This window comes from Ornithorhynchus anatinus, chromosome X1 (assembly GCF_004115215.2).
Source record: "Ornithorhynchus anatinus isolate Pmale09 chromosome X1, mOrnAna1.pri.v4, whole genome shotgun sequence".
In the NCBI taxonomy this organism is placed as follows: Eukaryota; Metazoa; Chordata; class Mammalia; order Monotremata; family Ornithorhynchidae; genus Ornithorhynchus; species Ornithorhynchus anatinus.
Genome location: NC_041749.1, coordinates 16,732,927 through 16,760,732, shown reverse-complemented (window position 1 = coordinate 16,760,732; position 27,806 = coordinate 16,732,927). Strand labels below are relative to the sequence as shown.

The 27,806-nt window shown below is 52.6% G+C and overlaps 1 protein-coding gene and 1 long non-coding RNA gene across 2 annotated transcripts; one reads left to right on the top strand and one right to left on the bottom strand.

Moving 5' to 3' along the window:
* Nucleotides 1-6,769: 6,769 nt before the first annotated feature.
* On the bottom strand, nt 6,770-27,680 carry LOC114806299. Its single transcript, XR_003754329.1, has 3 exons — nt 27,596-27,680; nt 18,547-18,833; nt 6,770-7,049 (listed from the first exon to the last, which is right to left on the bottom strand). It is a non-coding gene; the product is annotated as an uncharacterized LOC114806299 (long non-coding RNA).
* IL17B (interleukin 17B) lies at nt 18,485-27,627 on the top strand. The gene is made up of 3 exons (XM_029049696.2): nt 18,485-18,672; nt 22,752-23,077; nt 25,535-27,627. The coding sequence occupies exons 1-3, from the start codon at nt 18,514-18,516 to the stop codon at nt 25,812-25,814; spliced, it is 765 nt and encodes a 254-aa protein (XP_028905529.1). The 5' UTR covers nt 18,485-18,513; the 3' UTR covers nt 25,815-27,627.
* Nucleotides 27,681-27,806: the final 126 nt, after the last annotated feature.

Genomic DNA, 27,806 nt, shown 5'->3' with positions numbered 1-27,806 from the left:
TTATTGAGCACTTACTATGTGCAGAGCACTGTACTAAGTGCTTGGAATGTACAATTCGGCAGCAGATAGAGATAATTCCTGCCCAGTGATGGGTTTACAGTCTAATCGGGGGAGACAGATGGACAAAAACAAGACAACGTAATCACGATAAATAGAATCAAGGGGATGGACGGGCATTAACAAAATGAATAGGGTAATAAAAGCATATACAAATGAGCAAAGTGCTGAGGGGAGGGGAAGGGGGGAAGGGGAGGGAGCAGAGGGCGGAGGGGGAGCAGAGGGAAAAGGGGAAGCTCAGTCTGGGAAGACCTCTTATAGGAGGTGAGCTCTTAGTAGGAGAGACTACTGGAACGATTGCAGATGGAGGTGGGGCCTTCTGGGAGAGATGTGTCCATGGTGTCGCTACGGGTCGGAGACGACTCGACAGTGTAAAATGAGACAATGGTATTTGTTAAATGCTTACTATGTGCCAGGCGCTGTACTAAGAATTGGGCTAGATACAAGATAATCAGATTAGACACAGACCATGTCCCACTTGAGCTCACAGTCTGAATCCCTATTTTATGGATGAGGTGACCGAGGTACAGGAAAGTTAAGTGACTTGACCCAGGTCACACAGTAGACAAGTAGCAGAGCCAGGATTAGAACCCAGGTTCTTCTGACTCCCAGGGTCATGCTCTATCCATTAGGCCATGCTGCTTCTGCCTTGAGGGCCTGGCCTGCTCTCTCTGAAGCCCACACTCACTCACGGAGCCAGCCAGCATCCGTACCCCCCGTTCAGTTTTGTCCAAAAAGAAAATGATCATGGGCGGGGGGGATAAGGTGGGAAGGAGGAGAACCGGGGATGGAGGGAGGGAGTCACTTCCTTGTCCTGGGTTCAGGTCTGATGAATCTTGTACTTTGTTTGACAGGAGGAGGCTTACACAGCAGTTTTACAGTCTATCATATTAATGACAATAATAATTATGGTATTTGTTAAGTGCTTACTGTGTGCCAAACACTGCTCTACGCCCGAGGGTAGATACAAAGTAATCAAGTTGTCCCACATGGGGCTCACAGTCTTAATCCCCATTTTACAGACGAGATAACTGAGTCACAGAGCAGTTAAGCGGCTTGCCCAAGGTGACAGAGCAGACTAGTGTCGGACCCGGGATCGGAACCCACGTCCTCTGACTCTCAGACCCGGGCTCTTTCCACTAAGCCACGCCGCTTCATCACACTCCCAGTGCATGACGACAACGACAAGGCTACGGTTAGGAGTGGGCACGCCGGCTACGGACCCCGGCACGAAGGTCAGGACGCTTCAGCGGTCAGGAGCCGAGGGTCTGACCTTCCTCCCCCTCTCATATCTCCTCCCGCCCCCGAACGGCCCCACCCCCGCTTAGGAGAGGAACTGGAGTCTTAATTTAGAAAGGCATCTAACGGGAGTCGGGGAGGAGGGGAAGGGGCAGCCGCTCAGTGGGGCCAGAGGGCCCGGGCGTGGGCAGGGTCCACCCGGCTAACAGGCAAGCGCAGGCCGATTGCAGGAGTTGGCTCCGGAGCCGTGTTGGATCTGTTTGGGTCCCATGGGCCACTGTCTCCATTTGGATTGCCTCAGTCCCAAGACCCCTCAATTGCTACTCCTTTAGTCTCAGCATAAACTCCTGTCTGGCTCTTCCTCTCTCCCCTCCTTCCTCCCTAAACATCCGCAACCCTGCCCTCCTCTCTCTCCCCCCCGCCCTTCCTCCCTCGCTCCCTTCCTCTCCCCGTTCGATAAGCCAAGTCTCCCTCCCCTCTCTTTTTTTAATGGTATATTTGTCAAGCGCTTGTCAAGCGCTTACTATGTGCACTCCACTAGGTAGATACAAATTAATCTGGTTGGACACAGTACTTGTCCCACATGGGGCTCCCGGTCTTAATCCCCATTTTCCAGATGAGATAACTGAGGCACAGAGAAGTTAAGTGGCAGAGCAGGGATTAGAACCCAGGTCCTCTGACTACCAGGCCCAGGTTATTTCCACAAGGCCATGCTGTGCATGCGCTCTCTCTCTCTGTGTCCATCTCTGTCTCTGTTTCTCTCTCTCTCCCTCCATCTCTCCCCTTCTTCCTCTCTCCCTCTCCTTCTCCCTCTTTTTCTTTCTCCCACCGACTCCCCCAACCCCCAATATACTTTACGTGCCTGCTCTTCTCCTTTTTTCCCAATAACCCGGAGGTTATTGAGGAAGGAGGACAGGAAGATAGATACCACAGGCACCACCTGTTCCTACCCAGAGCCGTTCTGGGCGGGAAGGCGGGGTGGAGATAGGGCGTGTGCTCTGCTGAGGGCAGGGATGAGGGTCGGGTGTACTCAGATGTTGCCCCGGGGGCAGGGATGAGGGTCTGGGTGGTGAGGCCAAAGGGATCCTCCAGCTTCCTCTACCAAGGACTCGGGGGACCTCCGGAGTCAACCCCTGGCCTTGCCCAGAGCCCTAGGTGACCGGTCAAACTCGGACTGGGCCGAGGCATCACGGACAACCGTGATGGCCTGAGCCCAGGTCTTGGGGTGCCCCCGGGCCCCGCCTCTGTCAGCGCTTGGCCCGCCGACCGAGCCACAGCTGCAGGCTGGAGCCTGCCGTAGGTCCGGGTAGCTTGGACGCATCCAAGAGCTTCCGACCCTTCCCCGACCTGGCAGCTCTGGCTCAAGTCCTAGTATGGTGAGGGCACTGTGTGCCGGAGCTGGAAGAGCAGGAGGACGCATGGGGAAGGAAGGACTCCCGATCTTCCCTTCCCTTTGGTTCTCGAGGACCTTGTGGGCCCCCCGCACTCCACATAGCCGCCCTCTCCTCTCTCTCTTCCAGAACTATGCCAGGGAGGAAGGAAGCAGCATGGCCCAGGGGAAAGAATCTGGACAGTGGCAATTAGGCAACCTGGCTTCAAATCCTGGCTCTGTCACTTGTCTTCTGGGTGACCTTGGACAAGTCACCTCATTTTTCTGGGGCTCCATTTTCTCAACTATCAAATGGGGATTCGATCCTTAGATTGAGAGTCCCATGTGGGATAGGGACTGGGATCAGATTATCTTGTATCTATCACAATGCTCTACACATAGTAGGTGCTTAACTCATTCCATGATTATTATTATTACTATAATTATTATTATAATGTTTCAAGGCCTCGTAGCTCCAAGGCCTGAACAATGCTGGCTGAGTGTTTGGGATTGGATGGGTTGGAGCAAAGCTCTCTGGGACCCCTCCAAGAGCTAGGCCCCTGCAGGAGCCCAGGAGAGAGCCGGGATGGTCTGGAGAGATCCCAGACCCAAGGGTCCCCCAGAGACTGGTCACCCCTAGACGTCAAACCACTGCTGGCAATCATGGCGACCCTCTAGCCCGGCCCAGCCCAACAGTTACCCAAGCACCTGGTGACTCCCAACTGACGCCATCTCCAGGGTGCGGGGGGCGAGAGGAAAGGGACACTGGGAATAATCTCCCCATGTCCCTCCCTGGAGGAGCACCATGGTTTCAACTTGAACCCGAGAGGCTCAGACAAGATCAGAACGGTTTGGGGACCGCATCGAGCTGGATGATCGGTCTCAGCTGCGTTCGGCGCTGGGTCCCTTCCGCCGAGGAGCCGTGGAGTCGGGGAACGACTCCGGCCGGACGGCAACTACCTGGAAGCAGCCTGCCAGCCGAAGTCCCCAAATTCTTCCGATTTCGTCGAGCTGCTTGGGTTCAAGTTGAGACCGGGCTGTGCTGGGGCTCCCCTGGGAGTGGGGGTGCGAAGGAGGTGGGGGCGTTGCTCTCACTGGCCCTTTCCTCTTGACCCCAGTAGCCGCCAACTAGGGCTGACTTCAGAGACCCTCCCCCATCTGTCCCCAGTCACCTCCGAGCAGCAACCTCCAATGGAGGGGTAGACCGGCCCCATTACTACAGCCTCCCTCTTTGGCTAGCTTCCTCTCTCTTCTCCCTCTTCCTCCTCCTCCTTCTCCCTCCTCCCTCTATCCCCTGCTTCCTGCCAGAGGAGCGACCCAAGTCAAACACTTCCCCGGGCCCAAAGGATGCACCCCTGCCCCGCAAATGTCACTCTTTCTCTCACCCTCCACCGGTGTTCCCAGGATCTGAGTGGGAACGCGGCAGTTGGGGAGGCAGAGGAGTATGGGGTGGGCTGGTGGGGAGGGTGACGGAAGAGCAGGAGTCCGGCAGGAGAGATGTCCCAGGCGGTCCTGAGGAAACGGCAGCTGCGATCGCCACATCATTCTTTATACGATGTGGGAGGGGCGGTGGGCTCTGGCTGGGTCTCAGAAAATAGCAACGGACAAAAACCAAGCAAGAAAGAGATGACAGCTTTGGGGGAGAAAGCCGGGAGTCTGGAACACATAACGCCAGATGTGGGGTAAACATCCCCGCTGGACCGGGGGGGGAGCCCGGCGCCGAGGGCCTGCCTCACGAGCACACTGTTTACTCCCTCTGCCGTGGTGTCTCCCGCCGCCCATCTCCCCGGGGTTGTTTATCCCGGCCATGACGCGTGAGGAGAGGGGTTTGAGGGGGGAGGAGGCCGGATTGGGGGAAAAGGACGCCTTCGACCAAGCCCGGGGGCGGAGCGGAGTCTCTTTCATCTGGACTGTTGGGTGGAGGTTCAGGGCCACTCTGGACTTCCTTTGGACCTCGGATCTTGGGGCAGTTTCGACCCCTTACGACTCCACGTCTGTGATCCAGGTGGCAGCGTGTGTTTTAGGCCCACTCGCCAGGCGGGAAGGTGGCACATGGTCATTCATTCATTTGTTTGTATTTATTGAGCACTTACTACGTGCAGAGCACTGTACTAAGCGCTTGGGAAAGTACAATACAACAATAAACAGTCACATTCCCTGCCCACAACAAGCTTACAGTCTAGAGGTGGGGAGACGGCGATACAAATAAATAAAATTATGGTTATGTACGTAAATGCCGTGGGTCTTGCAGGGTGGGGGGAAGAGCAAAGGGAGTGAGTCATGGCCATGCAGAAGAGAGTAGGAGATGAGGAAAAGTGGGGTTTAGTCTGGGAAGGCCTCTTGGAGGAGATGCGTCTTCTATAAGGCTTTGAAGGTGGGGGAGAGTCATTGTCTGATGGATTTGAGCAGGGAGGGCATTCCAGGCCAGAGGCAGGACGTGGGTTAGGGGTCGGCAGTGAGACGGGTGAGATTGAGGCCTAGTGGATTGGGTCCTGAGGCCCTCTCTTTGTCCCTCACTCTAAGTGCCGCGGCCTGCCCACCCGAGGAGTCAGCAGCCCAGCCGGTGGACCTCTGGGCCCAGTCCCTCGACTTCCTCGGATGGGCTCGGGGATGACCTGATCACCAGGGCGGGGGGGAGGGGGCATCCCACCAAGGGGTCCGGAAGGGACCCAGGGACTGAAGCTGTGAGTGCAGAGAGGTTCCAGAGCACAACCCCCCGACACCCTGGTTTCCAGACAGTGCCCCCCGCCAAGCTCCAGAGAGTGGTCTCCCGGGCTTCAGAGAGTGGCCCCCTGGAATCCAGAGAGCTTCTCCCCCAGACTCCAGAGAGCAATCTCCCCAGATTCCAGAAAGCAGCCCCCCGAAGGACTCCGGACAGTATCCCCCGGGCTTCAGCCCCCAGTGCCCCAGAAAGAGCAGCCTCCCAGGCTCCACAGAGTGGCACCCCCCTACCCCCCAAAGACACCAGAAAGCGGCTCCCGCCGCCTCCCCCAAGGCTACAGAGAGCAGCCTCCCAGACTCCAGGGAACAGCCCCCCTCTAAGGCGGGTGGGCCAAGCTTCCAGTTTTGTATAACTCCGTGCGACGTCAGCGGCAGCAGAGCCGGGGCTCAGGATTCTGCCCTTTTGGAGAACCAAGAGTTCACGGGCTTGTTCATTCCCACCAAAAGATGTTCTTTTCCAGGGAGCTTAAAATAGCTGCCCTTGGCGGGTGCTGCGAGCACGAGGCTCCGAGGCCGACTTTGTGCAAATATGGACTTGAGCGAAACAGCCCCAACGCACGGGCCGGGTGGGCCAGGGAAGCGAGGCCCTCCCGGGAAAGAGAACGGGAGCCGGGGAACTCCCTGCTTGCGCAGCAGCCCCTTCCTGGGGTCGGGCTTGAGGGCACCTAGTTGGGGTTGTAGGTCACCAGCAGATAGCCAGACTCTGGTGGGTCCAGTTGGAGGGAGCTCGGGGGAGCGAGGGCTCCAGGAGGAGCGGTGAAGTTGGACAGAGAGGTCGAAGCCTTTGGCCTCTCCTGCCCCTTCAGCGGAGAGAGGCTGATTGCCTCGGGGTTGGCGGTTCCGGGGGTAGGCGGGGGGCGGCGTCAGAAGACCCATGGAAGGGGCACCAAGACTTACCTCAACTAGAGGCCTCCCCATCTGTGCATCCTCAAGAGGTTGGAGATGCTGCTGGGTGAATGATAATGACCACGATGATGATGGTTTTTATTTAGCACTTAGTGTGCTGCGTTAAGCATAGGGGAGAACCCAAGATAAGCAGATCAGACCCAATCACTGGCCCACCATGGGGCTCACAGTCTAGGAAAGAGTGAGAGCGGTTGTTTTTATTGTCATTTTAGTCAGAAACGTTTACTGTTTTCAGAGCCCTCTATTAAGTGCTTGGGAGAGTACAATATAACAGGCACGTTCCCTGCCCACAATGAGCTTACAGTCTAGGGAGAAGGAGACTGAGGTTCAGAGAGCTTAACCGACAGGCACCCAGCAGAATCAAGTACAGAACCCAGGTCATTCATTCAGTAGTATTTATTGTGCTTACTATGTGCAGGGCAGTGTACTAAGCGCTTGGAATGTACAGTTCGGCAACAGATAGAGACAATCCCTGCCTATCGACGGGCTTACAGTCTAATCGACGGGCGTCCTTGACTCTCTTTCCACTAGGCCTGTTGGCAGGCCTGAGAGCTGGAGTGCCACGTGTGGGTGAGAGAAGCTGCGGCCCCACGGGCTGATCTGTGCCCATGCGCTGCCCCGCTCCGCCCCGGCTCCTCTGCGCTGCATTTGGGGGCCAGGCTTGCTGAGTAGGGTGGCGGCCCCCAGTGGGGGGGTGGTCCTTGTTCCAGCCCCTGTGATTTGTCAGGAGTCCTGCGTACTGCCAAAGTCAGCCATTCTAATAATAATAATAGAAATAACAATGACGGCATTGGTTAAGCCCTTATTATGTGCCAGACACTGTTCTAAACCCTGGGGCAGATACTGGTTATCAGGTTGGATGCAGTCCCTGTCCCATGTAATAATAATAATTATGGTATTTGTAAAGCGCTTATTATGTGCAGAGCACTGTTCCAAGCGCTGGGGTAGATACAGGGTAATCAGATTGTCCCAGGTGGGGCTCACATTTTTTAATCCCCATTTTTACAGACGAGGTAACTGAGGCACAGAGAAGTGGTGACTTGCCCAAGGTCACACAGCAGACAAGTGGCGGAGCCGGGTTTAGAACCTATGTCCTCTGACTCCCAAGCCCGTGCTCTTTCCACTGAGCCATGCTGCTTTCCACTAACAATCATGGTATTTGTTAAGCGCTTACTATGTGCAGAGCACTGTTCTAAGCACTGGGGTAGATACAGGGTAATCAGATTGTCCCACTTGGGGCTCACTTTTTTAATCCCCATTTTTACAGACGAGGTAACTGAGGCACAGAGAAGTTTAGTGACGAATCTCACAGTCTTAATTCCTATTTTCCAGAGGAGGTAATTGAGACCCAGAGAAGTGAAGTGACTGGCCCGAGGTCACACAGCAGACAAGTGGCAGAGCGGGGATTAGAGCCAGGCCCTTCTGGCTCCCAGGCCCGTGATCTATCCATTAGGCTACACCGCTCCACTATCCTTTGTGGAGGAGTGAAGGGAGGCAAACCCTTGGGTGCTGCCCCCATCCCCCTCCTGTCGTGGCCCCCGAACTCGTCATATGAGGAGAAGCTGACCCGTCCGCCCTGTTTCTTCACCAAAAAAGATCAAAACCAGGAGGGAGCTGCTGATGCCCAGCACAGACGCCCGCTGGCTTCCCTCGAGTGTAAACAACATTTCCATGTGCTGATCCAAGCCAGGCTCTGCCACCGCAGAGACCAAGCCGGCTCCAGCACCCGTGAGGCGCGGGTTGACCCCGTGGGCTCTGGGCCTGGACGCTTTCTGAGAGTCGGTCAATTGTATTTATTGATCACAGTTGTGCTATCTGTTGATCCCTCACTTGGTGCCAACCGCTGAGCTGTACTGGAGACCAGCGTGGCTCAGTGGAAAGAGCATGGGCTTGGGAGTCAGAAGTCGTGGGTTCTAATTCCGACTCTGCCACTTGTCTGCTGTGTGATCTTGGGCAAGTCACTTCACTTCTCTGGGCCTCAATTCCCTCATCTGTAAAATGGGGATTAAGACTGTGAGCCCCGTGTGGGACAACCTGACTAACTTGTATCCACCCCAGTGCTTGGCACATAGTAAACGTTCATTCATATTGAAGCAGCGTGGCTCAGTGGAAAGAGCACCGGCTTGGGAGTCAGAGGTCATGGGTTCGAATCCCGGCTCCGCCGCTTGTCAGCTGTGTGACTGTGGGCAAGTCACTTCACTTCTCTGTGCCTCAGTTTACTCATCTGTAAAATGGGGATGAAGACTGTGAGCCTCACCTGGAACAACCTGATTACCCTGTGTCTACCCCAGCTCTTAGAACAGTGCTCTGCATGTAGTAAGCGCTTAACAAATAACATTATTATTATTATTATTTATTGAGCACTTACGGTGTGCAGAGCACTGTATTAAGCTCTTGGGAGAGTACAATATAACAATAAACAGACACATTCCCTAACTACAATGGTCTAGACTATAAGCTTCATATGAACAGGGAAGGTGTCTGCTAATTCTGTTGCACTGTACTTTCCCAAGCGCTTAGCAGGGTCTAGTGGTTAGGGCACGGCCCTGGGAGTCAGAAGGTCAAGGGTTCTAATCCCGGCTCTGCTACTTATCTACTCTCTGACCCTGAGCAAGTCACTTCACTTCTCTGGGCCTCCATTCCCTCATCTGTAAAATGGGCATTAATTCTGTGAGCCCCACGTGGGTCAGGGACAGTATCCAACACGATTATCTTGTATCTACCCCAGTGCTTAAAACAGTGCCTGGAACATAGTAAGTGCTTAACAAATACCATCATTATTATTATTATTACAGGGCTCTGCATGTAGTAAGTGCTCATTAAAAATGATTGATTAGTTGATCTGCTAGTCTTCCCCATAGAAGGTCCTCCTCCGGAGGATGAGGCCTTTTGTACCTCATCCAGTAGACAATTCGTGACCACTCTGAAGCTGGGGTCTTTGGGAGTACTGGGCTGTGCTGGTGAGTGGCCAGACTTGTCCTAGAGCACTGGAAAAATGCCTAAATCCAGGCAGGATTATGGAATCAGCTACAAGGGGCCAAGAGTCAGGAGGGGAGGAGGGAGGTTTCACCGGGACCTGCCCGCGGGGTAATGATTCTCCTGAAATTCTCCTCACACTTTGTCGTACCCCCCTGCCCACCTTCCACCCAGGGTCAGCTCCACCCAGCTCCCCAACTGCCCCGGAACAAAAGCGTCTCTCTAGAAAGAGGACTTTTTCTAGTCATTCATTCAATAGTATTTATTGAGCGCTTACTATGTGCAGAGCACTGTAGTCCACCAAGGAGCCAAGAGGGTGGATGGCTCCTGCAGCCGCCACGGTCAAGGAAGTCCCTAGGGAGACCCCCATCAGCGGAAGCCAGAGGGTGACTTCTTTCACTGTCCTCAGATCCCACAGGCCTCCTGGTCACAAGGGGATATCCGCGGGTCCCCAGGGAAATAATAATAATAATGTTGGTATTCGTTAAGCGCTTACTATGTGCAGAGCACTGTTCTAAGCGCTGGGGTAGATACAGGCTCATCAGGTTGTCCCACGTAAGGCTCACAGTTAATCCCTATTTTCCAGATGAGGTCACTGAGGCACAGAGAAGTGAAGTGACCTGCCCACAGTCACACAGCTGACAAGTGGCAGAGCTGGGAATCGAACGCCTGGCCTCTCTGACTCCCAAGCCCGGGCGCTTTCCACTGAGCCACGAAATGAGAGCAGTGAAGGCTGGGATTCCTGCGGGAATGAGCGGATCCTGCGACCGGAGTCCCCCCCCACCATTTCCACTCCGGATTTTTAAGCCCAAAGTGGAAGAGGCATGAAATGGAGGCCATCTAGGGCCCACCAGTTTGCTGGGCCCAGTGGCCTGAGAGGGACTGGACATTTGGCTTTAAGGCAGCACCATCTTGTGGCCAAAAGCTGGCGAGGGGACTCACCTTCTGTGGACACAAACCAGATCCCCAGCGCTTAGAACAGTGCTTTGCACATAGAAAGCACTTAACAATGGCCATCGTTATTTATTATTGTTATTATTATTAATTGGCGGCCACTAGTCTGCTAGTTCGATCGATCGTATTTATTAGCGCTTGTTGTGTGCAGAGTAATAATAACGATGATGGCATGTGTTAAGTGCTTGCTGTGTGCAAAGCGCTGTTCTAAGCTCCGAGTACTGTACTAAGCATTTGGGAGAGGGCAGCGTAAAAAGGTGGGTAGACACAATCCTTGTCCACAGAGTTCTTACAGTCTAGAGGGGGTGACAGACGTAAAGGCACGAGAAGCAGCGTGGCTCAGTGGAAAGAGCCTGGGCTTCGGAGGCAGAGGTCATGGGTTCGACTCCCGGCTCTGCCACTTGTCAGCTGTGTGACTGGGCAAGTCACTTCACTTCTCTGGGCCTCAGTTACCTCATCTGTAAAATGGGGATTAACTGTGAGCCTCACGTGGGACGACCTGATTACCCTCTGCACATAGTAAGAACAGTGCTCTGCACATAGTAAGCGCTTGACAAATACCAATATTATTATTAAATTAATAAATTTATAGACCCCTATATAAATGTGGGGCTGAGGGAGGGGCGAATAAAGGGTACAGATCTAAGTGCAAGGACGGCACAGAAGAGGAAATGAGGGCTTAATCGGGGAGGGCGTCTTGAAGGAGATGTTTTTAATGAGGATAATTATTAAATCAACATTTAAGTCAACAGTTATTAAATTGTTCAATCCACGAAGCCCCAGATGGAAGTCCAAAAACTGACAATGTCCATTTCTGAAGAAGTAAATTAGGGGTTGGATATGGTTTTGGTCCTAGGGGTAAAAGTTAGGGGGTGGGTTAAGGTGAGGATTTGTTCAGGATTGGTCTGTAGCCTCAAATGGTTGGTTTGGTCATCATTGACACTTCAATTTAATGGGCAATGAGTGGATGCGCCCAGGGTTTGATGACAGTTGACTGAGGGTCAGTGATTGGAAGAATGTGTGCCATTGAGCCTTGCTCATCGATCAGTCAATCAGTGGGATTTATTGAGTGCTTCCTGTGTGTGCAAAGCGCTGCACTAAGCACTCGGGAGAGTAATAACGATGATGATAATAATAATTGTGGAATTTGTTAAGCTCATTGTGGGCAATATTGTTTATTTTTATTGTTTATTGTTACACATTTATTGTTGAATTTATTGTTGTACTGTACTCTCCCAAGTGTTTAATATAGTGTTCTGCAGACAGTAAACACTCAATAAATAAGATTGAATGAATAAATGGTAAGCATTTACTATGTGCCAAGCTCTATACTAAGCACTGGAGTAGATACAAGATAATCAGGTCCCACATGGGGCTCACAGTCTAAGCAGGAGGGAGAACAGGTATTAAATCCCCATTCTGCAGATGAGGGAATGGAGGCACAGAGAAGTTCAATGACTTATCCAAGGTCACATGACTGGTATATAACAGAGCCAGGATGAAAACCCTGATTTTCTGACTCCTAGGCCTGGGCTCTTTCCACTAGCTATTGCCACTTCTCAATTAATTTACAACATAATGGACATACTTCAAAAATTATCCAGAATATAGTAGACTCTTGAATCAGAGAGCTGGAAGAATCCTTTATCTGGAAAGGTCCTCGAGGGTAGAGACTGTGTCTTGTGGAAAGAGCACGGACCTTGAAGTCAGAGGAGCTGGGTTCTAAACCCAGTTTGGCCACTTGCTTCCTGTGTGACCTGGGGTGAGCCATTTATTCATTCATTCAATAGTATTTATTGAGCGCTTACTATGTGCAGAGCACTGTACTAAGCGCTTGGAATGCACAAATCGGTAACAGATAGAGACAGTCCCTGCCCTTTGACGGGCTTACGGTCTAATCGGGGGAGACGGACAGACAAGAACAATGGCAATAAATAGAATCAGGGCTCACGTTTACCAAGTGCGGAGAGTCCGATTCAACAGAATTGACAGACATGTTCCCTGCTCATATAGAATTTACAGTCAGTCAGTTGATAGTATTTATTGAATGCTTACTATGTGCAGAGCACTGTCCTAAGTCCTTGGGAGAGAACAATAGAACAATTAACAGATACATTCCCTGCTCACAGTGAGCTTACAGTCTAGATAGGGAGACAGACATTAATATAAATAAATAAATGACAGCTATGTATAAAAGTGCTGGGGGGCTGGGAGGGAATTGAATAAAGGGAGCAAGTCGGCGCTGCAGAAGGGATCGGGAGAAGAGGAGAGAAGACCTCTTGGAGGAGATGTGCCTTCAGTAAGCCTTTGAAGTGTGGGCAGAGGGCAAGAAAAAAGGGGAGAGAGAAAAAGACAGAAGAGAAAGAGGAACAGGGAGAAAAGGGGATGACAGAAAAGAGAGAAAGGCAAAGAGAGAGGAACAGAAAAAAGGGTGAGAAAAAGTGGGGAGAGAGAAAAAGGGAGATAGAAAAGAGGAACTTTGAAGTGTCAGATTTGAGGAGGGAGGGAGTTCCAGGCCAGAGGTAGGATGTGGGCAAGGGGTCGGTGGCAAGATAACGAGATGGAGGTCCGGTGGGTAGGTTGGCAATAGAGGAGCAAAGGTGTGGGCTGGAGGGGTAGGGGAGGGTCGGGGGAAGGGGCAGGGGCCTGCCATTACCTCCAGCCCTTCCTTCTTCCACCCCACAGTGACCCTGCCACCGCCCAGAAAGCTCGCCACACCAAAAATAGCAGCCCCGCCAGACACGGGGGGCTGGCCCAGTTGGTTTGGGGCCCACCCGCTCACTCCAAGTCTGCGTCACTTCTGCTGGGCGGCTGCAGCAGCTTCCCATCGAGGACATCTGCCCCAAATAACGCCCCGTCCTCGGCTGTCTGAGAAGCATCTGGCCAGGAGGAACAATGAGATTCCGTCGGTCCCCCCGCTGGGGGAGAGGATGGGGAGGAGGGGGAGGAGGCAGCGGCAGACGGGGATTCTGGGTGTCTCCAGCCACTCAGAGGAATGTTTCACCCTGCAGCCTAGATCCGCCGTGTGGTCTAGTGGTTAGAACGGTGGCTGAAGAGCCAAGAATCCTGCCTTCTATTTCCAGCTCTGCCCCGACCTTGCTGGAGGCGAGACGGGGCCTTGTGGCCTTGGCCTCTTTAACTCTGCAGCTTGCTCTCTCTGTCTCTCTCTCTTTTTCTCTCTCTACATTAATGAAGCTGAGGATCTTTCAACAAGGAGCCGGAAGCATATTGTACTCATTATTCCACCTGGCAGAAGGCCTTTGCTACAGGCAATTTGGGGCCCTGTGGCCTTGGCCTCTTTGGCTCTACAGCTCTCTCTCTCTCTCTTTCTCTCTTTTTCTCTTTCCCCATTTTTTCTCACCTTCTCTCGTCCCTCTGTTCTTCTCTCTTTCTGTCTTTCTTTTCTGTTTCTTTCTCTCACCTTCTTTTATCTCATCCTCTCTTTTCTCTCTGTTCCTCTTTTCTATCTCTCTTTTTCTCTCTCCCCATTTTTTCTCACCCTTTTTTCTGTTCCTCTTTCTTTGCCTTTCTCTCTTTTCTGTCATCCTCTTTTCTCCCTGTTCCTCTTTCTCTTCTGCCTTTTTCTCTCTCCTCTTTTTTCTTGGCCTCTTTTCTCTTTCTCTCTTTCTATTTGTCTTTCTCTTTTCTGTCTCTTTTTTCTCTCCCCATTTTTTCTCACCCTCTCTTCTTTTTGTTCCTCTCTCTCTCTCTCTTTGTCTTTCTCTCTCTCTTTTTCTCTCTCCCTCTTTTCTTGCTCTTTTCTCTCTTTCTCTCTCCCTTTTTTACCTTCTCTTCTCTCTCTCTCTCTCTCTTTCTGTACTAATGAAGCTGAGGACCTTTCTACAAGGAGCCTGAAGCACATTGAATTCATTATTCCACCTGGCAGAAGGCCTTCTGGAGTCCCCATTAGCAACGCCACCTCACCTGGCCAGCCCGACTCAGACCCCTATTTTCCTAGGTTAAAAGTAAATAAACAACTTGTTGTAACCAACGCAGACTGCATTCCCCTGGGCACACATCCCTATGACAGAGCACAATGAACCGCTTTCAGGACACACAAGAAGGGACTGTGTCATCTTCGGTTGCCCAAGAGGTCCAGAGATTTGGGTCCCCATTTCACTGAAGGGAAATCGAGGCACTGGAGAACACACCCAATGGGAGATGAGGATCAGGGATAGGACTTTAATACAAAAGTAAATGGACCCAGCAGAGCAGGATCAGGGAACGAGCCTAAAGGGTGAGTGCAAATCAGTAATTTACATCGGCATTCAAAATGGCATTTGTTAAGCACTTACTATGTGCCAGCCACTGTACTAAGCTCTGGGGTAGAAACAAGCTAATTAGGTTGGACACAGTCCCTATCCCACATTGGGCTCATAGTCTTAAACCCCATTTTAATAATTACGGTTTTTGCTAAGCCCTTATTACGTGCCAAGGTCCTTCTGATTTCCAGGCTTGCACTCTAATGCGCTATGCTAGGTTGCAATCAATCAATGGTATATATCGATGATATATACTGTGATTATATCGATGATTCTATTTATTTTGATGGTACTGATGCCTGTATCCTTGTTTTGTTTTGTTGTCTGTCTCCCACCTTCTAGACTGTAAGCCCATTGTTGGATAGGGATTGTCTCTCTCTGTTGCCGAATTGTACTTTCCAAGCACTTAGTACAGTGCTCTGCACACAGTAAATGCTCAATAAATACGATTGAATTGAATGAATGTTATTGAGCGTTTGGGAGAGAGTACAATACAGCAGATTGGTAGATACGTACCCTGTCCACAAAGAGCTTACAGACTAGAGGGGGAGACGAACATTTAAAAAATTACAGCTACGTACATAAGTGCTATGGGTCTGAGGATGGGGTGAGTATCGAGTGCTTAAAGGGGACAGATCCAAATGGATAGGTGATGCAGAAAGGAGAGGCCGTAGGGGAAATGAGGGCTTAGCTGGCAAAGGCCTTTTGGAGGAGATGGGCTTTTAGAGTGGCTTTGAAGGTGGAGACAGTACAACCTACACACCGTGCCTTGTTCTCGGCTCATGCCATGCCTCCCACCTCTTGCTCATGCCCTTCCTCCTGTGTGGAACTCCCTCCCTCCTTCAAATCCAGAAGACCCCTGCTCTCCCCATCTTCAAAGCCCTTCTGAAATCACATCTCCTCCAGGGGGCCTTCCCTGATTAATCTTTCATCTCCCAACCCTAGATCTTCCCTAGCTAACACTTCAGCACTACCCTATCAAATAAGCCATAATAATAACAACAACAATAATAGTAATGGAATTTGTTAAGCGCTTACTATGTGCCAAGCACTGTTCTAAGCGCCGGGGTAGATACAAGGGAATCAGGTTGTCCCACATGGGGCTCACAGTCTTAATCTTCATTTTACAGATGAGGTAACTGAGGCACAGAGAAGTTAAGTGGCTTGCCCAAGAAAATACAGGAGCCAGGATTAGAACCCATATCCTCTGACTCCCAAACCCGGGCCCTTTCCACTAAGCCACGCTGCTTCTCTACAACAACGACAACACTGTGGTACTTGTTAAGTGCTTACTATGTGCCAAGATAGTATTGTGTACTTTGTGCTGGAAAAATGCTCAAATACCCGCGCTTTGCATCTGAGAATCTATCTTCCTATTTTATTGCTTCCTATTCTATTGAGACACTCGGTTTCTGGCCATTTTGAATCTGAGAGGCAGGCAGGATATTCGGGTAGTGTCGTCTTGGTGGCGGGGGGAGAAAAAGAGAGGTCAGGGCTGGAGAGGTAGATCTCTGAGTCATCCAGGTAAAGATGGTAGTTGAAGCTGTGGGAGTGAATAAATTCTCAAAGGGCGGGGATATAGATGGAAAATAGAAAGGAACCTAAGTTCCTGGAAGGATTCCTACAGTTAGAGGATGGGAGGCAGAGGAGGAGCTGATGTAAAGCAGGGGCCAAAGAATTAGAAGAATCAGAAGAGGATGGTGTCATCAAAATGAAGGTGAAGAGTATCCAGGAGAAAGGGGTGGTCCACAGTGTCAAAAGCATCTGAGGAGACTAGGAGGATTAGGATGAAGTAGAGGCCATGAGATTCTACGAGTAGTAGATCAACGGCAACTTTGGAGAAGGCAGTTTTTGGTTAGGTGGTTGGTGCCCAAGCTGGGGTGTAGAGGACCAAGGAGACAGCTGGAAAAGAGGAAATGGAGCCAGCAGGTGTGAGCAACCCGTTTGAGGACTGTAGATCAGAACTATAGGAGGGAGGAGGGGTGTTCACTTATGAAGCGGTGGGATTGAGAGGAGGATATTTTTCAGATAGAAAACATTTGGGCGTGTCTGAAAGAAGAGGGGAAGGAGCCAGTGGCAAGTGAGCAGATGACGATGGTGGACAGGAAGGGAGAAAGAGTGGGCATAAGTGTTTTTAGGAGGAGGCCGGGAAGGCTGAGAGAGTGGATTTGGGTCCGGTGGGGAGAGGGGGGTTGTGGTGGGAGGCAGTTGGGAAGGTGAGACTGGTCTCCGTTGGTGGCGGGCCGGGCCAGAAGAGATGTCCTTAGGTGGACGACCTCAGAAGTCAGGAGGTTCTGTGCTCCTGCCGCCATCATCTGGACTGAGGTGACTCCCCACCCCCTTCCCTGTGGCCAACCAGCGGACTCCATTTTAAAGGCCTCTGGTCTCCTCAGAGGACCTCTAAATGCAAAGGGCTCTTCTCTCCATCTTCCCCAGAAGTCTTGGAAGACTGGCCGGAAACCGATCTACTCAAAGTGGTTTAGGGGCGGCCTTCCTTGTTCATTCATTCGATCGCATTTCATTCGATCATATTTATTGAGTGCTTACTGTGTGCAGAGCACTGTACTAAGCGCTTGGGAGAGTACAGGACAACAGACACATTCAATGCCCACACTGAGCTTACAATCTTGGATGGGGGGCGGTGAGGGGAGATGGTGGAGGTGCTCCCGCGCCCGAGGGGAGCTGGGGTGTGTGTGGACTGCCGGTGTCCGAGCTGACGCGAGCTCCAGGTCCCTCTCCCTTCTGCATCGTCGATGTCCTTGAACTTCTGACCGTCTGGCATTTGATATCCTCCCCACAGCCCTTAAGGATATATCTATAAATTATATATTATAAATTATTTACATTAATGTCTGTCTCCCCCTCTAGACTGTAAACTCCTTGTGGGCAGGGAGTGGGTCTGTTATATTGTTATATTGTAATCTCACAAGAGTTTAGTACAGTGGTCTGAACACAGTAAGTGCTCAATAAATACAATTGACTGACTGACCTCCTGATCGACCTTCGGGTATTTGATATCCACCCCGTCAACTTTCATTCATTCAATCATATTTACTGAGCGCTTACTGTGTGCAGAGCACTATACTAAGCGCTTGGAAAGTACAATTCAGGAACAAATAGAGACAATCCCTGCCCACAATGGGCTCACAGTCTAGAAGGTGGGAGACAAACGTCAAAACAATATGTATAAATTATAAATTATTCATATTAATGTCTGTCTCGCCCTCTAGACTGGAAGCTCATGGTGGGCAGGGAACGTGTCCAACAACTCAGTTGGTTGTATTCTCCCCAGCACTTAGCGCAGTTCTCTGCACACAGTAAATACCACTGATGATGATGATGATGATGATAGAATTAGCCTCTTTGGACAAGAAGTTCAGACCGCCAACTGTATTCATTCATTCATTCATTCATTCATTCATTCAATCATGTTTACTGAGTGCCTACTGTGTGCCAAGCACCTTACTAAGCGCTTGTATCACCCATCAGCCCATCTTGGCTGGCTCGCTGTGGCCTCCCCGAGGCGCCGGGCGTCTGTGGAGCACTAGAACCACTGGGAAAGGTGCTCGATCAGTGCTTAGAACAGTGCTTTGCACATAGTAAGCGCTCAACAAATGCCATCATCATTATCATTATTATTTGAGCTCCTCCGCGATGAAGCAACGAGGCCACTTCTGCTGCTCGGAATCTCCGTCCCGAGTAAACGATCCCGGGACCCAGCCGGCAGCCAAAAATCTCCTGTGAAAGTTTGCTCTGAAACCACACCTTTCCAACTGGTCTCTACTCCCCGCCCCGTTCCCTGCAGGTTTGAAAAGCAAACGAAGCATATTATCTCAGCACATCCTGTGCGAGCAGGCAGCGTGGTGGCTGAGGAGGGGGCCGCGGGGCCGCCGCGGGGAGATGCCCGCCCGCCGGGGCAGGCCGCTACGCCCACGCCACTGTCCTGCCGTCAACACCCCTCTCTGCACCGAGGCCTGGTGAAGGTGCCCACCCCCCACCCACGCACACGCCCACCGCCATCGTCCTGGGATGGGACAGCCGGGATGCCGATTGGTCACTTACCTCCCTTCTTTTTTCTCTTTCGCTCGTCGCCTGGACCCATCCGGTTCCCTCCACACTGACTCCGAGACATCTCTCCAAGCCACCCTCCCGCAGACTGTCTCGAGAATGGACGGGTCTCACCATCTGGTAGGTACTTTGCTGCTTTCCTCGTTTCAAGCGCTGGGATGAATGCTTGTTCTCTCCATATTGACCGGTGACGCTGGACGTTTGTCTTGGAAACCCAATTTGCTTCCTTTCGGAGCGATCCCCATCCCCCTCCTGTATGCAGACCCCAGCTTGGCGCAATCCTGCAGGAAAATGCGTAAGCCATTGAGTCAGAAGAACCTGGGTTCTAATCCCAGTTCTGCCGCTTGTCTGCTGGGTTACCTTGGACGAGTCACTTAACTTCTCTGTGCTTCAGTTAGGTCATCGGTAAAATGAGGATAAGACTTGTGAGCTCCAAGTGGGACATGGATTGGGTCCAACTCGATCAGCCTAGAACTAGACAGTAAGTCTTCTAGACTGTAAACCCGATGTGGGCAGGGATTGTCTCTTTATTGCTGAATTATGCTTTCCAAGCACCTAGTACAGTGCTCCGCACACAGAAAAGCGCTCAATAAATATGACTGAATAAATGAATCTACCTTGGTACTTAGTACTGGAGTAGATTCATTTATTCAGTCGTATTTATTGTGCAGAGAAGCAGTGTGGCTCAGTGGAAAGAGCATAGATTTGGGAGTCACGGTTCGTGGGCTCTAATCCCGGCTCTGCCACTTGTCTGCTGTGTGACCTTGGGGGAGTCACTTAACTTCTCTGTGCCTCAATTCCCTCATCTATAAAATGGGGATTAAGACTGTGAGCCCCATGTGGAACAACCTGATTACCTGGTATCTATTCCAGAGCTTAGAACAATGCTTTGCATATAGTAAGCACTTAAATACCACCACTATTATTAGTAGTACAGTGCCTTGAGCATAGTAAGTACTTATCAAAGACCATTTTTTAAAAAGCCAGAGTCAGTCAGTTGATTGTTTTTATTAAGCTTTTACTGTGTGCAGTGTACTGTACTAGGTGCTTGGGAGTGGACAATATACAGACACATTCCCTGCCCACGGTGAGTTTACAGTCTAGAGACAATTCATTCATTCAATCGTATTTATGTAGAGTTAGGTTTGACAGTCTGGTGGAGAAATGGGTTTCTAGGAGCAGAAAGCCAGGGCCTTCTCTGCAGACTGGCAGAGCGAGATTGGGGAGTCCTTTGCATCCCATTGAGTGAAAATCCCTCTTCCTTCCAAGGAAAAGGAGCCCTGGGGTACAGGGCAGGACCCATCCTGGAGGCAGGAGCTGGGCAAAAGCCTGGGAAAACTCTGAGGAGAAAGAATTGCAGGATCACGTTGTCGGGAAGACTGAGCGTGTCAGAGCTTGGGACAGGAAAGAAAGAATCCCTTGGTTATATAAATCCAGGGGGAAAGGTATGCAGTCGTGGGACATTTAAGTAAATATTGTCTGACATTTAGAGATCATCATCACCTCCAAGGATTTTTGAGTGCCCTCAGGCGGCAGAGCCCTGCTCCAGAGCCTGTAGTTTCTGGCCGCCGCTCCCTAGGCCTCACTTCTTACTCTAAGCTGCCGGCCTCCCTCTTGACTCTTTTCCAAGTGGGGATAGCTTGCAGCGCATCATCCGCAGACAATAGCTCCCGGTGCTGCGGCAGGCTGAGCGAGATGGGGGCAGGGTGCAGCCTGGGGAGCTTCAGGGTCTTGGAGACCAAGAACGTTAAAGAGGTTTGAGGCGAGGAAGGGCTCGGAAACCCACGGTCTGGGCGACCTGCTCCAAAGCGTCAGAATCCTTCTCCTAAATTCCTCGGGCGTCCCGTTCCCAGAGCCCGCCGACGGAACTAAGTGGCACCCAGGAACTAGTAGTAGTAGTAGGAATAATAATAATTCTGGTACTTGTTAAGTGCGTACTATGTGCCAGGCACTGTAGGAAACGCTGGGGTAGATACGAGACAATCAGCTCCCCATAGGGCTCCCATTCTAAGTAGGAGGGAGCACAGATATTGAATCCCCATTTGGTAGAGGAGGGAACTGAGGCACAGAGGACTGAAGTGGCTTGCCCTAGGTCACACAGCAGGTAAGTGGCGGACCTAGGATTAGAACCCAGGTCTTCTGACTCCCAGGCCCAAGCTCTTTCCAATAGGCCACACAGCAGAGATGCGGGAAGAGACAGAGATGTTGAAGGTATCAGAGACTGAGACTCTGTGTTGGTGACTTCTGAGATTCACCCTAACCCAAATCCTGGGCTGCTGGGGAGGCCGGGGGAGGTGCCGCTGTGGGAAATTGGCTTTTTGCGGCTCCTGGGGGCCAGTTGGCAGGATCTGGGAATCCTTGCTTGCGGCCCCTATCCTGACCCTCCCCTCCCCTCGGTCCAGAGCCCCGTCCCCTGAGAATTCCCCGGGGTGTCTGCCCAACGCCGGTCCCAGAGAAGCTGCCAGAGAAGGGAAAATATTCATTCATTCATTCATTCATTCAATAGTATGTATTGAGCGCTTACTATGTGCAGAGCACTGTACTAAGCGCTTGGGATGAACAAAATAGGGACTTTGACAGAAGACAAGTACTTGATACCTGCAGACCTCACGTCTTAGTTCACTGCTTCCGTCCCTAGGCCAGACTGCAGTCTGTCAGTCAGTCGATCATGTTTATTGAGCTCTTCCTGCATGCATAGCACTGTAGTAAGTGCTTGGGAAAGTACAATACAACAATAAAAAGTGACATTCCCGGCAAGGAGCTCACAGCCTACAGTGGGGGAGACAGACAATACAAATGGACTGCCTGGGGCAGTACAAAATGACAATATGACTACTCTCCCATGCGCTTTATACAGTGCTTTGCAAACAGGAAGTGCTCAATAAATATCACTTCTAAGGAAGGCCTGGTGTGAGCCCCTTTTCCACAGCTACTGGGAGCCCGTGGACTGGGATCTCCGGGATTCGGAGGGCTGCAGTTTATGGGAGGAGGGTGGAGAGAGCCCGTGGGCCATGGGTGGGTGAGCTGCCAGAGCAGGAAGAAAACAGGGCCTGGGGGAAGCTAGACCAGACGCTATCCCTCTGCGAGCGGAGGAGCACTGGCTTGGTCTGGGATCTGTCTGCCTGAGGAGAGAAAAACCAACTCCTGACTTGAGGAGGCTTCTGGTTTAAGATACTGGGCCTCGGCTGTGGGGGACGCGGAGAAAAGGAAGAAACTCAGCAAGCCTCTGGTAGGCCCTGCAGAGTGGCCAGAGTCATTTTGGGGATAACTCAGGGTTTTCCTCGGGGGGCCACCCGGGAGGCAAGGGGAGTCGGGTAAAGGAGGAGGAAACGGATGCCCGCGGTCGGGCTGGGACAGAGTGCCTGTCTCCTTGGCCCTGCTCAGCCTCCCACCTCCAGCAAGGCCCCGGGGGGAGGGTTCGGGGAGAAGCTGGTCCGTTGCGACGGAGCGGGCAAGCGGGCGGGTGGCAGGGGTGGGGGAGACTCCCGATCTCTGGGGCGCTTATGAGGCTGTCTATACCCTCTGCCTGTCTTTCATTCATTCACTCAATCGTGTGTATTGAGCGCTTACTGTGTGCAGAGTACTGTACTAAGCACTTGGGAAAGTACAATACAAAAGTAAACAGTGACATTTCCCTGTAAGGGAACAACAGCCAGACTGTAAGCTCCTCGAGTTGGCACTTCAGCCAACTCCACTGATCTCTACCTATCAGAAGGAATTGGATGCTAGTCCCAGCTCTGCCACTTGTCTGCTGTGTGACTTTGGGCAAGTCACTTGCCTTCTCTATCCTCAGTTACGTCATCTGTAAAATGGGGATTAAGTCTCTGAGCACCATGTGGGATAAGGACTGCGTCAACCTGATTACCTTGTATCTACCCCAGTGCTTAGAACAGTGCCTGGCACAAAGTAAGCGCTAAACAAATACTATTAAAAAATCAATCGTATTTATTGAGCGCTGTGTGCGGGGCACTGTACTAAGTGCTGGGGAGAGTATAATACACTATAACAGACACATTCCCTGCCCATAACAAGCATGCTCCCAAGCACGCTCAGCACAGTGCTCTACACACACTAAGCGCTCAGTAAATGTCACTGATTGATTGGGCACGGGCCACGGTCCTGGGTTTAACGCGAACCAGCTTAGAGTCTAGTGGTCTTTTGGGCTGCTGGGTCACATGCTGTCCTTGATGTTCCCTCAGCTCATCCTCATCCTGGTCTTCATCTCCCTGGTGCTAGTCAGTCCGGGGGAGCCAAAGGAACGTGGCAAGGGGGCGAAGGGTAAGAGGAAGGGGGCTTCCAGGCCCAAGGCCCTGTCCCCCGAAGCTCACAGACCATCGCTCGACCTGGTCCAGAGGGTGAACCTGTCAGGGGAGAGGGCATACGCCCTGGTGGAAGACTACGAGAGGAGCATTCAGGAGATGGTGACGCAGCTGAGGAACAGCTCCGAGCTCGCCAGGAGCAAATGTGAAGTCAACTTGCAACTGTGGCTGTCCAACAAGCGGAGCCTGTCCCCTTGGGCCTACAGGTAAGTAGAGGCTGGGCCCCCACCTGATCATTTAAGGGCTCTCACCCCCAGGCTAAGGGAGGAGAAAAGAGTCCCAGTAACAACGGTAGTATTTAAGCGCTTACTGTGTGCCAAACACTGTACTAAGGGCTGGGGTAGGTACAGGATAATTGGGTCCCAAATAGTGCTCAGGCTCTAAGTAGGACGGAGAAGAGCTATTGAATCCCCATTTTGCAGATGACGACACGGAGGCCCAGAGAAGTCAAATGACTTGGCCAAGGTGTCACAGCAGGCAAGTGGCGGAACTGGGATTAGAACGGAGGCCCTCTGACTCCCAGGCCCGGGCTCTTTCCGCTAGGCCACGCACAAGAATGGGCAACTTTTGTGGGTCAGACACGATCGATCTCTGGCCCCAGGAATAAGGTCTAGGGGTGAGGAGTGGGCAGTGTGACGGGAGGGTCCCCGAGCCTGTCCGGTGGTCTGGTCCAACTCTGGGCTCTGACGTAGGGGTCGGAGCAAAAGTAGGCCTTTGGACAACTCCCCACTGAACGATAAGCTCCATGAGAGCAGAGATTATAATGATAGTATTTGTTAAGCACTTACTATGTTCCAAGCACTGTTCTTAGCATTGGATTATGTGTGTTAACTGTATTATATTGAACCCTCCCAAATGCGTAACATAATGTTCTATAATCAATCAGTGGTATTTACTGAGCACTTGCTGTGTTCAGAGCATTGTACTAATGATAATAATGTTGGTACTTAAGTGCTTACTATGTGCCGAGCACTGTTCTAAGCACTGGGGTAGATATAGGGTAATCAGGTTGTCCCACGTGAGGCTCACGATTAATCCCCATTTGACAGATGAGGGAACTGAGGCACAGAGAAGCGAAGTGACTTGCCCACAGTCACACAGCTGACAAGTGGCAGAGCCGGGATTCAAACTCATGACCTCTCACTCCCAAACCCGTGCTCTTTCCACTGAGCCACGCTGCTTCTCTAAGCACTTGGGAGAGGAATAATAAACAATTAATAATGTAGTATTTGTTAAGTGCTTGATTATGTGCCAGGCAACACAGAAGCAGCGGGGTTCAATGCAAGAGCACAGGCTTGGGAGTCAGAGGTCATGGGTTCTAATCCCAGCTCCGCCACTTGTCAGCTGTGTGATTTTGGGGAAGTCACAACTTCTCTGGGCCTCAGTTCCCTCATCTGGAAAAAGGGGATTAAGACTGTGAGCCCCAAGTGGGACAACCTGATTACCTTGTATTCCCCCTCCAGCGCTTAGAACAGTGCTTGGCACATAGTAAGCACTTAACAATTACCATCATCACTAAGCACTGGGGCTCTGTGCCTCAGTTCCCTGATCTGTAAAGTGGGGATTAAAACTGTGAGCCTCACGTGGGACAACCTGATTACTCTGTATCTACCCAGCGCTTAGAACAGTGCTCTGCACGTAGTAAGCGCTTAACAAATACCAACATTATTATACAAGCGAATGGGGTTGGGCACAGTCCCTGTCCCACGTGGGGCTCACTGTCTCCATCCCCATTTTACAGATGAGGTAACGGAGGCCCAGAGAAGTGAAGTGACTTACCCAAGGTCATACAGCAGGCAAGTGGCATGACCTTCTGACTCCCAGGCCCGTGCTCTATCCCCTATGCCACCACACAACTGGTAGACATGTTACCTGCCTGCAGTGCGCTTGCACTCTAGAGGGAACACAATAAGCGCTCAATAAATCCCCTTGATAATAATAATAATAATAATAATGGTATTTGCTAAGCACATACTATGTGCCAAGCACTGTTCTAAGCACTGGGGTAGATACAAGGTAATCAGGTTGTCCCACATGAGGCTCACAGTCTTAATCCCCATTTTCCAGATGAGGGAACTGAGGCAATGAGAAGTTAAGTGACTTGCCCAAGATCGCACAGCTGACAAGTGGCGGAGCCGGGATCAGAACCCACGATCTCTGACTCCCAAGCCCGGGCTCTTTTCACTGAGCCACGCTGCTTCTTGACCGAATGTGGGAGGTGGAGGGTTAGGTGCAGAGAGGGACGGACGAACTAGGGGGTCGGAGAAGAGGATGGATCATCATCAGCGCTGACTGAGCACTTAAGGGATGCAGGGCACTGTCCTGAGCACCTGCTGTGTCCACAGCACTGTACTAGGCGCTTGAGAACATACCCTAGAGGGAAAAGCAGGGTCCCTGTGGTCAAGGATCTTATAATCTAGGGGGTCACTAAGGACTCTGAGGTCTCCCCGCAGGGTCCCCCGCCTCCAGTTAGAATGGAGTCAGTCCAGCAGCGACCTCACCCCAACCCCAAGATGACTGGGCTCGTCCATCACAGGATACTGAAGTTGGGGGTGTGTGTGGGGGTGGGAAGGGCAGAGATCAGACCGCCCCCCGCCATGGTCTCGCCACAGCCCCATCAGCCTCTCTCCCCCTCCGCCCCACCCCGGTTCCCACTCGTGCAGCATAAACCACGACTCCGGGCGCATCCCCGCCGACCTTCCCGAGGCCCGCTGCCTGTGCCACGGCTGCATCAACCCCTTCACCCGGCAGGAAGACCGCACCATGGTGAGCGTCCCCATCTACAGCAAGATTCCCGTCCGGCGTCGGCTCTGCCAGGTCCCCCGGGGGGCGGGGGCGGCCCCGACACAGGCCCAGGCCCAGCGGAAGCGGCCCCGCCACTGCCGCAGGGAACTCCAGACCGTCATGGAGACCATCGCCGTGGGCTGCACCTGCATCTTCTGAGAGGACCCCGAGCCGCCGTCCGCCCCCCTACCCCACCCCACACCCCCGTCCGTCCGCTCCGCTGAGACCCCCTGGCTGCGATGGAGGCGGGCTGGCCTGGGAGAGGGCCAGGCTCGGGGCTGGACGGAAGCGGGGGAACGGTCGCTCTCGGCATCAGCCCGACGGGGGATATACCGTGGGAGCGGCCAGGGGCTTAGTGGCCCGAACTCCTCTCCAACAGGCCGCACGCAAGTCCCTCGGGGTGGACACTTAGATCGGGAGGGTGAGGGTGTCCGCTTGTCCCTGCTCCTCAGACCCTCTCCCCGCTAGAGACCCCGGAGAGGCCTGGGAGCACCAAGGGCTCATTTGTGGCTTGAGTTTGGATCCCTTGTAGGGCAGGTTTAGGATTCCATACAGTCCAGCAGCACCTAAAGTTTATCCCCAAACCCAGACAAGCCCACCGAGCTCCCCCGTCCTGGGAATGGTTTGGCTAGCCCTCCGGGCCCCCCGAGAAGCAGAGAAGCTGCTCATTTCCCCCATCCAGGCTGGCGAAATTGGGGTAGGCCGGTGGCAGGTCTGGGGAGATACCAGGGCCGAGGGGGAGCCGGTGGGGAGGGCCCAGCTGCGTGTCTTGCCATCTCCTCACGGAGCCGGACTGAACAGCAGCCGCAAGGGAGGGCCCTCATGACCGGTTTGGGGACGGAGCGGGGCTCGGGAAGATCCCGCGGCGGCAGCCGCTGGCAGGGGAGAGGGAAGTACTCACAGGCCTCCAGAAGAGAGAGAAGACTGCACCTTGTTGGGAGGGAAATCCGGGAGAAAGGGAAGGGAGAGACTGAGAAGCCTGGAAAAATGAGGCCCCCGGGTTCAGTCACTGTCCTTCATCCTGGCCAAGCCACCTGTGAGAGCCACAAACGTGCTGAGGACAAGCAGCCCGGCACCCTCCCCTTTCTGAGCTGGGAGGCTGCTTTGGCCAATAAAAAAACCCAGGAACCCAGGGTCACTGGGGCCATAATTAAGAATCAAGGAAGAGGGTCCAACACGCACAGGCAGACACTGGAGGCCCGTCTCGTGGCCCCTAAAGCTGATTCCTCAGGGCAAGACCCCGGGGCGGAGTGATGGCTCCCGCCCACGGGCTGCTGGGGAAAAAACTCCTTCATTTCAGTGTCTGCTGCTGTTGGGCGGGCCAGTTTGCAGAGCCCTTGGCGGGTAGCATTGGCAGCCGGCAGGAGGTATCCGCTCGCTGGCTTTAGCCTCGCCCCGCAGAGGGGTTGGCGGGCGACCGAGGAGTTGGCAGATGAAACCCCGAGGGGCCAGGGCTTCTTCAAGGCTCCGCTCGGGCATCTCCCAGAATACTCCCCTCCGTGGGAAAGGCCGCCGGAGCCCGCGGGGTCCCAGGTAGGGTCGACGTCATCACCGCCTCAGACCCCATCACAACAGCAGCAAAGAGCCCCTGGGCCCCAACTTCTCCCCATAAGCCTCCCCTAACTAAATGCCCCAGAGGCGACAGTCCCCACACACGTCCAAGCTCGGGCCTACCCCGGCCCACGTCCTAATCATTCAGCACCCAGAACCCACCTCCCCTAGCTAAATAATATTAGGCCCCAGTATTTTTTCGGATTGTTCTCTGGCCAAGGCCAGAGCCTCCCAAGCTCTGACTCCCTCTCCCGAAACTCCAAACTCCGGCACAAGGCTGAAATTTAGGCAGCCGGACATCCTTCTCCTTCCCTTAACTAAGCCTCAGCTGCAGGCTAGACCACGCAGGGCCCAGGGCCACCATCCCCTCCCCTTGCCTGTGGACTCACCTGATACATCAGCGGGAGCCGATCCCCACTCGAGACCCCTGTGGCAACAGGAGCCGCCGCTTCCCCCCTCCAGAGATCAGGGCCAACTCTGCCCCTCCCCAGAGCGTCATCCGGGCAGGAAGTGTCTGGAGAAACACGTTTCTGGCCAAGCCCGTAAGCTGTTGGTCTCGCCAACTGATCCTTCTGCCTGGCCCCCGTGCCCCACCGCCAG

Coding starts and splice junctions, on each gene's coding strand:
- IL17B (XM_029049696.2), top strand. CDS start 18,514: ATGGGACAGCCGGGATGCCGATTGGTCACTTACCTCCCTTCTTTTTTC. Junction 18,673..22,751: donor TGGACGGGTCTCACCATCTG/GTAGGTACTTTG, acceptor ATGTTCCCTCAG/CTCATCCTCATCCTGGTCTT. Junction 23,078..25,534: donor CTGTCCCCTTGGGCCTACAG/GTAAGTAGAGGC, acceptor CCACTCGTGCAG/CATAAACCACGACTCCGGGC.